The sequence below is a fragment of the Hemitrygon akajei genome, chromosome 29 (assembly GCF_048418815.1).
Source record: "Hemitrygon akajei chromosome 29, sHemAka1.3, whole genome shotgun sequence".
NCBI lineage: Eukaryota > Metazoa > Chordata > Chondrichthyes > Myliobatiformes > Dasyatidae > Hemitrygon > Hemitrygon akajei.
In genome coordinates, this window is record NC_133152.1 from 48,578,275 (window position 1) to 48,591,000 (window position 12,726).

The following is a 12,726-nucleotide window of genomic DNA, read 5'->3' on the forward strand; positions in this document are numbered from 1 at the left end:
ACTAAAACAAGAATAGAAGGACCCTGGTTACTTGGGCCTTACCAATTGCATTACATGGGTACAGATTTGAAATGACCATGTTTAAATCAAACTGCAAACCTAAAGGACAATTAAGTTCAAGTTTAATTATCACTCAACTATCTCAACCATACATGAATATAGCCAAGCAAAAGAGTGTTCGTCTGGGGCCAAGGTGCAAAACACATTACCAACAGCACATACCACACAACACAACACAAATGGCTTCAGAAAAAACAGTCACAAAGAAGAAACAAATACAGCCCATGTCCCTGAGCAGAGACTATAACACCATAAGACATAGGAGCAGAATTAGGCCTTTTGACCCATCGAGACTGCTCTGCCATTCAATCATGGATGATCCTTTTTTTCCCTCCTCAGCCCCATTCTCCAACCTTCTCCCCATAACCTTTGATGCCGTGTAAAATCAAGAACCTATCAAGCTCTGCCTTAAATACACCCAATGACTGGGCCTCCACAGCTACCTATAGTAATAAATTCCACAAATGCACCACCCTTTAGCTGAAAAAATTTCTCTGCATCTCTGTTTTAAATGGACGCCCCTCTCTCCTGTGGCTGTGCCCTCTTGTCCTAGACTCCCCCACCATGGGAAACATTGTTTCCACATCTACTCCATCTAGGCTTTTAAACATTTGAAAGATTTCAATGAGATCTCCCCTTATCCTTCTAAATTCAATTAAGTACTTACCCAGAGCTATCAAATGTTCCACATATGATAACCCTTTCATTCCCAGAATCATTCTTGTGAACCTCTTCTGAACCCTCTCCAATGCCAGCACAATTTCTTAGGTGACGAGCCCAAAACTATTCACAATACTCACAGTGAGGCCTCACCAGTGCCTTATAAAGCCTCAGCATCATATTCCTGCTCTTGTATTCTAGACCTCTCGAAATGACTATAGACTTGATGGTAAGTTAACCTGCTCCAGCTTATTCCTCCACCAAACGAACACAGGAGGGCAACACTGATGGGAGAGGCCAGCCTCCAATCCAGTACGGATTTCAGTACAGGGCTCTCCCATAGTGATTGGAAGCTTCCTCTGCCAGTCTGCTGTAAAAGGTAACCCCACAGCTTCAGCCTAGCTCTTGCCACAACTGAGTCAATGCAGCTCCCCCCGCCATCTGTCTCATCAATGCAGCAGTGAACCAGACTTGCAGTATTCTACATTGCCAATGTCCAGACAGGGTCTTGCAATCACAACAATACATCCAAAACAACCACTCGTACTGCACACCGTCCAACAGTACACGACAAGTCCAGGCGACAACACAACAATGGTACAAGAACAAGTCCAGCTTCATCACTACTGGGAAACTCGCTGATGGGATAGTCCTGCAGTACTTGATGTTCTTAGTATCCAGCAGTGACTTTCACTCGGGAAAGAGGCTTACAAGATGAACCTTTAATCGATCTGGAGTGACCATTGCATCCGAGCATGCTGCCGTCTTACTGGAAGTCAGTTGGGCTCTCTGAACTCTTGGACCTTCCAGGAAAGAATAGGTTGATAAATAGATGCACAAGGAACTCAGAAGAATGCTCTGTTGATTGGAAATGAGATTCACGGCCATTTTGGCAAAGATTAGATTAAATCTGGGTTGATCTGGCTCAGATGAATGTATTTGTTATCTCCTCCTTATCTCTGTTATTGGTTCAAAATCAGACATCTTTTCTGTTGAAGACAGACACACCACTGGTTCCATATTTAACCTTTCTTTATTATTTGTGATGGCTCAAGATAAAAAGTATAGTCTATGCTTCAATATTTGATCCTATAATGATGGATTTAAAGGTGTTAAGCAATTAAGAATCAAATAACAAACAGCAAGAAGAGCAGTGCTTGGTTGGGAAAAGAAGGATAGGCAGTAGCATCACTAAGTTCCACAACTTGTAGATGTGTCTGTGTGGATGAGGGCATGCCTTCAAGAACATATCAGACATACCCAAATGAAAAACTGTGGTTAAAGCAGGAACACGTAGTCCATTGAGGACTAGATCTGTGGCATTTGAGGCCAATGATCCAGAACTATACAAGAGGTCATGGTATGACAATCTCCATCAGCACAGGTGCACCATAAGGCCGTGTGCTTAGCCTCCTGCTCTACTCACATTACACTTACAACTGTGTGGCTAAACACACCTCCAATGCCATATTCTTTCATATACAAAGAAGACACAACAGCAGCTATATTTCATTAGGAGTTTGAGAAGACTCGCTATGCCAGCAATTACACTCGAAAATTTCTACAAAGGTACTGTAGAGAGCATTCTAACTGGTTACATCACCATCTGGTATGGAGGAGTCACTGCACAGGATCAGAAAAAGCTGCAGAAAGTTGTAAACTCAGCCAGCTCATTCATGGACACTAGCCTCCCCAGCATCAAGGATGCCTTCAAAAGGCAATGCCTCAAAAAGGCACCATCCACCAGTAAGGACCCCCATCACCCAGGACATGCTCTCCTCTCATTGATACCCTCTGGGAGGATGTACAGGAGCTGAAGACACACACTCAATGATTCAGGCTCAGCTTCTACCCCTCTGCCATCAGATTTCTGAATGGACATTGAACCCATGAATACTACCCCACTATTTATATTCATTCATTCATTATGTGCTGTATCGTATGACATAGGCGATCATTGTCTCATGACCATGATCGTTCTTTGTAAATTCTTCTACAGAAGTGGTTTAATATTGTCTTCTTTTGGGCAGTGTCATTATACGACGGGTGACCCCAGACATTGTCAATACTCTTCATAGATTGTCTGCCTGGTGTTAGTGAATTGAATTGAATTGACTTTATTACTTACGTTTTTCATATACACGAGGAGTAAAAATCTTTACATTACATCTCCATCTAAATGTGCAATGTGCAATTTATAGTAATTTATAATAAATAGTATGTACAACAATATAACATAGAAATGCATTTGTGTCAGCATGAATTAATCAGTCTGATGGCCTGGTGGAAGAAGCTGTTCCGACACCTGTTGTCCTGGCTTTTATGCTGTGGTACCGTTTCCTGGATGGTAGCAGCTGGAACGGTTTGTGGTTGGGGTGACTCAGGTCCCCAATGATTCTTTGGGTCCTTTTTACACACCTGTCTTTGTAAGTGTCCTGAATAGTGGGAGGTTTACATCTACAGATGCGCTGGGCTATCTGTACCACTCTCTGCAGAGTCCTGTAGTTGAGGTTCCCATACCAGGCGGTGATGCAGTCAGTCAGGATACATTCAATTGTGCCCCTGTAGAAACATAACTAGGACTTGTGATATGCACCAGCTGCTCATATGACCATCCACCATCTGCTCCCATGGCTTCATGTGACCCTGATCAATGGGAGGTGAGGGGGTTCGGGGCTAAGCAGGTGCTACACCTTTCCCAAGGGTGACCTGTAGGCTAGTGGAAGGAAAGAGTCTTTGGTAGAAGCATCTCTCCACTCCACCACTATATATACACAGAATTATTGTAATTTATGGTTTTTAATATTATGTTTTGCAATATTCTGCTGCTACAAAATTCATGACATATGTCAATGATAATAAACCTGATTCTGGTGCCATTTGTGGAGGTCACGGACTCTGGACCCACCCTTGAACACAATGCTAGCATCAAGGGGGTCTGCCACTCTGCTGCAGAATGCTTGATATTGACTATCAGATGTCCAAATCAAGTTTTATAAAGATTGCCTTCAGAAAACTTTGATTACAGAAAAGGTAATATATACCCTACAGACAGTAGAAATTTTGCAACAGCAGCTGTGGAGATAAGAAAATTGACACAGCAGGGCCTGACATTGGAACATGTTTATGAGAGTACTTATACCGGCTGCACCTTTACTGTGCCCTTCAGACTGTCCCACTTACAAACTCTTTGTGTCATAGTCAGGAAATCTTGGCTGTACAAACCTTCTGCCCACCTTGTTCCTGCTGACCACTGAGTGCCCTTCAATGCCAATCCCATTCGCCAGTACTTGGTCCATTGTCTGCTCAGTTCAAAGTTCAGAGTAAATTTACTATCAAAGTACATATGTGTCACCAGATACAAGCCTGAGATTCATTCTTTTACGGGAATTCACAGTAAATCTATAGAATATTAACCAGAACAGTATCAATCAAAGACCGCACCAACTTGGGTGTTCGATCAGTGTGTGTAACAGACAATAAACTGCAAATTCAGAAAGAAAGAAATAATAAATAAATAAAGAAGCATTAAATATTGAGAACATGAGATGAAAAGTCCTTAAAAGTGAGTCATAGGTTGTGGGAACATTTCAGTGATGGGGCAAGTGAAGTTACTCTTTTGGTTCAGGAGCCTGATGGTTGATGGCTAATAACTGTTCCTGAAACTGATGGTGTGGATCTTAAGGCTCCTGTACCTTCTTCCTGATGGCAGAGCATTGAATTGAAACCGAGTACAGGAATGTCTCAACTTATTTTCCATGATTGTGTTTTCTAGATTCATGAAACTAGACGAATTTTACCCAGAGACGTATCGAATGGTTATAAAAAGTGAACGTCATGCTTTCTACCAAGCCTTCCAAGGCAAGATGTTTCTTCTTAAATATTTAATAACTTGTCTCCTTAGAACTTCTCATTCAGGAGGAAGTGTTGCCACCCCTTTATCAAACCCTTCCTTTAGCAATGCATTTGAGTTGACAGCATTGATTCACTACCTCATTTATTTTACTTTCCTCTATGGAGTAATTCTTGAGATTTTTGGAAATGATTGAGAATGGGGAACCTACTGCTTGGATTTAGGAAAACAGTGAGTTGAATAAATTCCACAGATTCACTACCCTCTGGCTAAAGAAATTCCTCCTCGCCTCAGTTCTCAACGGATGTCCCTCTATTCTTGATTGATTTGATACATACTGGAGACACTTGGATGTGAGAAGTGTGGCTTTAAGAAATAAGTAGCTGTAGATGTGACTGTCAAATTAAAACTGCAATCATTCAATCAGGATTAGCAGAAACACTGATTCAGACAACAACAGATAATATTCAAATCTGCTTCTTCCACATCAGGTGTGCCCTCCCCACCGACCTCTTCAGCTGTAAGGAATCTCAGCTTTTCAAAGAACATATAGAAACTGGTTGGCAAAGGGAGTTTGTTCTTCTTCGTCTGAATGCCAGTGAAAATGACCCATTCTCGGTGGAAACCAGATGGCCAAAGTTAACAGTTGATGTGATATTTTCCCTCCTATTTGAAGCACTGATGAGGAGATTTTTTTTTGAAGGAAAGAGTACGTTTGGTAGTTATGATCCCTGAAATGTGTTTCAGTATCTGAATTACGCTTTTGATAAAATATAATTGTCATTAGCCAATCTCCTAATGTTCTTACCATGGCAAGTGTGATATGACTTTCATCTGAATTGAATTCAGCCTTACTCCTGCTCTATAACTTCCCTCAAGGAACTTGCCATTGTATATCTGCTCAGACTTTCAACTTCTGGATGATTTGTTTCTGACTTTACAACTTTCTCATGGACTGCTGCCCAGCTTGTGATTGGCCAGTGAGATCACTGCACCATCTTGCATACTTTTTTAAAATCCATATAGATCTTGATTGGAAGATAAGTCCATAATATTTCCAGGGAATTTAATGTCTTGTCTATGTTGATCTGAGATGAGGACATCATTGATATGATTAGACTTGACAGTCTACTCAGATTCCCTAACCAGGTTAAGGATACCAATGCTCTCAGAGAGTTCAGCTGGAAGATAGCTTCCATGTACCTGGGATGGGATGTCCTAGAATGGCTCAGAAACATACTTGGTGGCACATAATGACTCAAATGGGAACTGCATAAATAAAGTTTGTCAGCATTCTGACTGGAGATAATTAGTTCTGAGTTTTGTTCATTCTTGTTTTTCTGTGTAGAAGGCCAGATTTGGATATCCAAGCCTGCAGAATCATCTCAGGGAAAAGGAATCTTCCTATTGAAGACACTCGATGATCTAAAAGCATTTCATGAAAAATTGGAAAGCACAAAAGAGAATCCCTATATCAGAATGTGTTTCTACAATTCTCCTATTAATAGAATCGTGCAAAGGTGATGGGTAGGAAAATTAAAACTATAAATAAAACTGCAATTTTCTTGCCCAGATGAACACAATAACTACCATCTTTGACCATATTATCACAATATGGCTTACAGGTCTTGGTTTAAAGTGAGAGAGGAGTGATATAAAGAGGACTTGAGGGATAGATTTTTACAATAGTAAGTGGTGGATATGTGTAACAAGCTGTGAGAGGAAGTGGTAGAAGTAAGCAGAATAACAAAATTATAAAGACATTTAGACATGTGCAAGGATTGGAAAGGTTTAGAAGGATGCAGGAAAACAGGACTAGCTCATTTAGGTACTTTGGTTGGCAATAGGCAAGATGGGCCAATGGAACTGTTTCCTTGTTGAACAACTCCATGATTTTCTCAAGGAGGACAAGTGATTAGGGTATCTCCATCTCTAGGACAGGTGCTTTATACCAATGTCCATACTGTCTCCATCTCCAGAACAGGTGCCTTATATCAATGTCCATACTATCTTCGTCTCTAAGATAGGTGCTTTTGATGCAATGCATTTTGAGAGGGTGAAGCATTAGTCAGATGTACCAGTATCGCAATGGAATAAAGGGAATTACAGAGGCATGGGGGAGGAGCTTGCCCAGGTGGGTTGGAGTGGGTTACTAGTGAGGTAATGGCAGAATAGGGGTGGCTGGGAATTGTCTGGGAATAGCTCTCAAGGCGCAGGATAGTTAAGTTCCACATAAGTTGTTGTTCTCAAATGGCAGGAGTAGGCAACCATGGCTGACAAGGGAAGTTAAGGACTGTATAAAAACCAAGGAAAGGGCATATAATAGTGAGTGGGAAGTTAGATGATTGGGAAGCTTTGAAAATCTAACAAAGATAATTTAAAAAGCCATAAGAAGGGAAAAGATGAAATATGAGGGCACACTAACAGGATATAAAGCAGGATACTAACAGTTTTCAGTGATATAAAGAGTAAAAGGGAGGTGGAAGTTGATATTGGACCACTAAAAAATATTGCTGGCGAGGTAGTAATGGATAACAAAGAAATGGTGGATGAACTTAATGGGTACTTTGCATCAGTCTTCACTGTGGAAGACACTAGCTTGTGTGATAAAGAGATAACAAATGCATTAGTCATGATCTTTCAAAAATCACTTGATTCTAGCATGGTTCTGGAGGACTGGAAAGCTGTAAATGTCATTCTACTCTTTAAGAAGAGAGGAAGGCAAAAGAAAAAAAAACAGGCTAGTTAGCTTAGCCTCAGTGGTTGGGGAAGTGTTGGAGTTCACTATTAAGGATGAGGTTTTGGGGTACTTGGAGATTAATGATAAAATAAGTCAAAGTCAGCATGGCTTCTGGAAAGGGAAACCTTGCCTGACAAACCTGTTAGAGTTCTTTGAGGAAGTAACAAGCAGGGTGGACAAAGGAGAGGTAGTGGATGTCATTTACTTGGATTTTCAGAAGGCATTTGATAAGGTGCCATGCACAAGGCTGCTTAATAAGATAAAAAGTCCATGCATTACAGGAAAAATAGTGGCATGGATAGAGGAATGGCTGACAGACAGGAGACATTGAGTGGGAATAAAGGGGGCCTTTCCCAGTTGTCTGCCAGTGACTAGTGGTGTTCCACAGGGGTCAGTATTGGGATCACTACTTTTCACTTTGATTGTCAATGATTTAGATAATGGAATTAATGGCTTTGTGGCAAAACTTGCAGATGATACAAAGTTAGGAGGAGGGGTAGGTAGTGCTGAGGAAGCAACGCGATTGCAGAAAGACTTGGACAAATAGAAAGAATGGGCAAAAAAGTGGCAGATGGAATACAGTCAACAGTCACAAAATGCGGGTGGAACACAGCAGGCCAGGCAGCATCTATAGGGAGAAGCACTGTCGACGTTTCGGGCCGAGACCCTTCGTCAGGACTAACTGAAAGGAAAGATAGTAAGAGATTTGAAATAGGAGAGGGAAGGAGAAAAGCAAAATGATAGGAGAAGACTGGAGGGGGTGGGGTGGAGCTGAAAGCCAGACAGGTAATTGGCAAAAGGGATACAGAGCTGGAGAAGGGAAAGGATCATGGGACGAGAGGCCTAGGGAGAAAGAAAGGGGGAGGGGAGCACCAGAGGGAGATGGAGAACAGGCAGAGTGATGAGCAGAAAGAGAGAGAAAAAAAAGGGAGGGGGAAAAAAAACTAAATATATCAGGGATGGGGTAATATGCATGACAGTGCCATCATGAGTACAGCACTGGTCACAGACTTCCAAACAGAGAAACATCCTTCTACCAGAGTAGGACTCACACGGTGAGCGGGAGGACCCTGCGGAGTGCGGTAGAACAGAGCGATCTGTCTCTATGCTGTGGTGTTCCAGCACTCTACCACCAACCTCTGTCTCTGGTTTTTAGATATGTTCCACCTCCGTCTGTCCTTCCCTCCACTGATCCCTGCGAAGCCAGAGCATGCTCTCAGCTGTCAGTAATAAACTCTCTAATAACTGATAAGAATTACGTTACTGTTTGAACCAGTTATCAGTAAGGCTCCATAAATTCAATAACTTCCTCAATTTCCACAATGCTTTGTATTGTTACACAATCAGTTTGTAAGTGAAACAGCAATTCAAAGTTCAAAGTAGACTTATTATCAAAGTACAGATACTGTATGTCACCATAAGCAACCCTGAGACTCGTCTTCTTGTGGGCATACTCAATAAATTCATGAGCACAATAGAATCAATGAAATACCTCACCTAAAAGGATGGACAAACAATCAGTGTGCAAACGACAACAAATTGTGCTAATACTAACAATAATAAATAGATAAGTGATAAATATTGAGAACATGAGATGAAGAATCCTCGAAGGTGAGTCCATAGGGTGTGGGAACTTTCAGTGATGGGGTAAGTGAAGTTGAGTGAAGTTATCTCTTTTGGTTCAAGAGCCTGATGGTTGAGAGATAATAACTATTCCTGAACCTGGTGGTGTGAGCCCTGAGGCTCCTGTACCTTCTTCCTGATGGCAGCAGTGAGAAGAGAGCATGGTCTGGTTGGTGGGGGTCCTTGATGATGGATACTGCTTTCCTATGACAGCACCCCATTTGGATATGTGCAATTGTGGGCAGGGCTTTACCTGTGAGGGCCTGGGCCATATCCACTACTTTTTGTAGGATTTTCCATTCAATTGACCTCTGTGAAGAGAAACACACCCATCTGACTATAACTTCCACTCTGCAGCAGTGTCAATGTATGACCTCTAACTGCACAATCTATTCATTGTGTAGAATAATATCAAGCCACAGAGCTGTGCTGGCAGAGTGGGTAAGTGGTACACATTAGCAAAGAGAATGAGGGATGATGACGACTAATGGACACGGTTCTTAATGGTGTCCTGAAGAAGGGTTTTGGCCTGAAATGTTGACTGATTATTCATTTCCATGGATACTGCCTCATCTGCTGAGTTCTTCCTGCATTTTGTGTGTGTTGCTCTGAATGGTGTGCAGTAGCAAGACACCTGAACATACAAGTGGATAAATCCTTGATAAATGAGAGAGAAGTTTGTGACCGAAGGCTTCATGCAGAGAGGCATGGAATACAAAGGTTATGGTAAAGCTGTACAAACACCAGTAAGGCCACAATAGGCAAAAGTATCCTGACTTCAGAAAGAGGGTTCAGAGTGTAGCTACTGGAGTGGTTCCAGCAATCAGGGACTTCAGATCCTAGGTTAGACTGGAGATGCTGAAGTTGTTCTCAAAGCACATTTATTATCAAAGTGTGCATACTTTATACAACATTGAGATTCGTCTCCTTACAGGCAGCCATAAAACAAAGAACCACACTTGAATCCATTATAAACAAAAGACTATCAAGCACAGCACTGTGCAGAGAGAAAAACTGCGCAAACAATAAAAGCAAGCAACAGCATTCAGAACTGAAGTTCACTACACCAGGTATCACTGCAGCCGATCCAGACAGCTACTAGTTGCAGGCTACAGTCTCAGTCCAGCACAGAGCTGAGCAAACACTGCAGAGCTGCAAGCCGAACCAACCCATCTCTCGTCTCCAACCCCAACACCCTGACTGTTTCAATCTGTGCCAGTGCTTAAATCGTCTAAACCTCAGGTTGTTCCTCGCTGTCAGACTCGGGCTTTGGCACTTCGATATGGCCTCGCGCTCAGGCAGCATCACCTCGATTCGGACAATATCCAACCTTCCCACTTCAGCTCAGCTCTTAAATCAATCAAACCTTGGACCTTTCCTCACTTCGCCTCGGATCCGCTGTATTGCTGTGCCTTCAAGTCCGCTCCAGCAACTCCAGCCCAGATGTCCTGCAGCCCACACCACAAAAATGCAGGTCGTACAGGTGATTCAACTTAACGCTGACAGGGAAGCCTCAGACCTCTGTTAGCAGAGATCATTCACCAAAATGTGTGAAGCACTAAGTATTTAGTTGCTTTCTTTGTGTCACTGGCCACCAAGAAGTAGTCACTGGGCTTCACCAGCACCATCTTAAACTAGAAGATTCATTTTGATGGAATAAGTAGGAAAGTTGTTCCAATTAACTGATGGTTTCAGGATGTCAGGGCACAGATTTACCATTTTGCACAAAAGATGGAAGAGATTGGTAATGATCTGGAATGCTGATCTCTTTGGAACCTACAAATTACAGCTTGTCAGCCTAAAAATTGTCTGCTTATTCCTACTTCCTATTTTCTGTCCATTAATCAATCCTTTGTCTAATATATCACCTGGTAACTATGAATCAAAAAATTGTGAAACAAGCTGTGAATGTTGTTTGATACCTTTTGAAAATGTCAGTATACTACTCTCCTTAGTCAGTAAGCTTCGAATCCCAATGCATTTCTTACCACAGATAATTATGTCTGTGGTAATGAAGGAATTAAAATATGGAAGAAAACATCAAACTCGAATGGGTCAAGGACAGTGGAAGTAGACAAACCAGATGTTGTTGTGCTTGTCATGTTCTTGAAGGAATTGAGCCTACCATTTTGTGAACTGTTTGATGAACTGATTATTGCTCAGGGATAACTTAATCAGAGCAATTGAACATTGCACAAGGAGTTTCTGCTAATGATCCACTAAACCTGAGGCCCTTTTCAGTTAAGCAGTTTATTGTGTACAATGGCAGATTTGCAGAAATTGTAGGTTTACGCAAATACAACTAAGTGAGGCGTTTTCTGTTTAACAAAACCTGTAACACATTTTATTGAACTCCAAAACCTACACAATGCTTATGTAACAAGGTCAACACTTCAGACCAGCCTCTTAAAGCAAAGCCCCAACTCAATTTGGGTGGTTGCGAACTATGTACTTTCTCCCATTTATGTTACCCTACAATGTAATCTCGTTACCTCGGCCCAGTGTCTGGGTAACCTGGTTTGAACCAGAGTCACATAGAACAAAAGGAGTCACCTAAGGCAGGAAGTTGTGTAGCTCCTGGACTACATCCAATGGGAATCTGACACGGGTCAGTCAGATGACCTTGAGCCAATGAGATTGAAATGCAACATTTGAACTGATAAGGAAAGGGTATAGGAATAAGGGACTTCAAATGCAAGAACTCTGGAGGCTAACAATCACAAGGAAGACCCCCATGTCAGCGGCTGGGAAGAGGAGGATCAATTGTTTGGCCAAAGGGAGATCATCTATACTGGTGTTATAAATTGGAGAAGTGGCCTGAGTGAGTATTGGTACAGAGGGAACAGTCGAACTCATGTCTTAAGTTGTTGGCCTGGGGTCAACCTAGTTATGTTGTTGTTGTGGAGAGGCAATAAAGTGCGAGTGTTGATTAATTAAGAGTGTGAGTGAATTGCCTAACTGAGACTGGTTGACGACTAGTCAATGCATCTTATTGGGGAAAAGTAGAGGCATTGAAATCAGAGAAACGTACAACCTATCAGTAGAGACTGGATTATAAGATTAGTTTTGTTGTGTTTTTATGTTGTAAAATTTTAGCTAGATGGGACAGATAGTCTAATTTTCATCACTGCCTTCTTCATGGGTGCAATCTCATGACTTATGGTGATGTCCATATAGTTTTGTGGGTTCTGAGGTGACTGGTGTGAGACCTGCAGACTGCCACAGATGGGGCAGAAGGTGGCCTAATGAATTAGGTATGTAAAATTGTCATGTGACACACACTTGCCTTTTATTCTGGGCTTTTCTCAACTCTAAATGCACAACTTGGCACCTTAATGCCAACCTGAGTGTCCCCTCACCTCTCTCAGTGAACTTTGAGCAGATCCTCAAACCTTTTCCCCTGTCTGGCTGCTAATTCTCTTTCCAGAGACATTCACCTTCAGCAGACTCTTAAAGCATTCCAGGAGACCAAGAGACCTCTGCTAGGCAAACAAATGTCATGTACCCCAGATGGAAATAACTGTATGCTGGGGATATTGGCACTGATTTTGGTTTGCTTACCCTTCCATGTATTTGGAGGATTTTATAAAAGCTTGTTAATTCTATCCTTCTAATGCTCTCGCAATGCCTGCTGTAGGTGGTCTACATTTCAGAAAGACATATGAGTTGGGAATGAGGGCTACCTAATGAACATGAACTTTGTGGCAGGTTTGAGGCTTCAAATACCCCTTTCCCTCAACTGACCAAAATCTGTGCTGCTATATTGAGGGAGTGGAGAGTTTCTTCAGTG

General features: G+C 42.0%; 1 protein-coding gene across 9 annotated transcripts in view; it reads left to right on the forward strand.

Annotated features, from left to right (window-relative positions):
* LOC140718500 (protein polyglycylase TTLL10-like) overlaps positions 1-12,726 on the forward strand; it is a 201,237-nt gene that overhangs the window by 162,165 nt on the left and 26,346 nt on the right. For all 9 annotated transcript variants that reach the window (XM_073032401.1, XM_073032400.1, XM_073032403.1 and 6 more), the window contains exons 6-7: positions 4,496-4,581; positions 5,922-6,093. In XM_073032401.1, the coding sequence (XP_072888502.1) occupies positions 4,496-4,581; positions 5,922-6,093 (258 nt within the window). The remainder of the gene's footprint in view (positions 1-4,495; positions 4,582-5,921; positions 6,094-12,726) is intronic.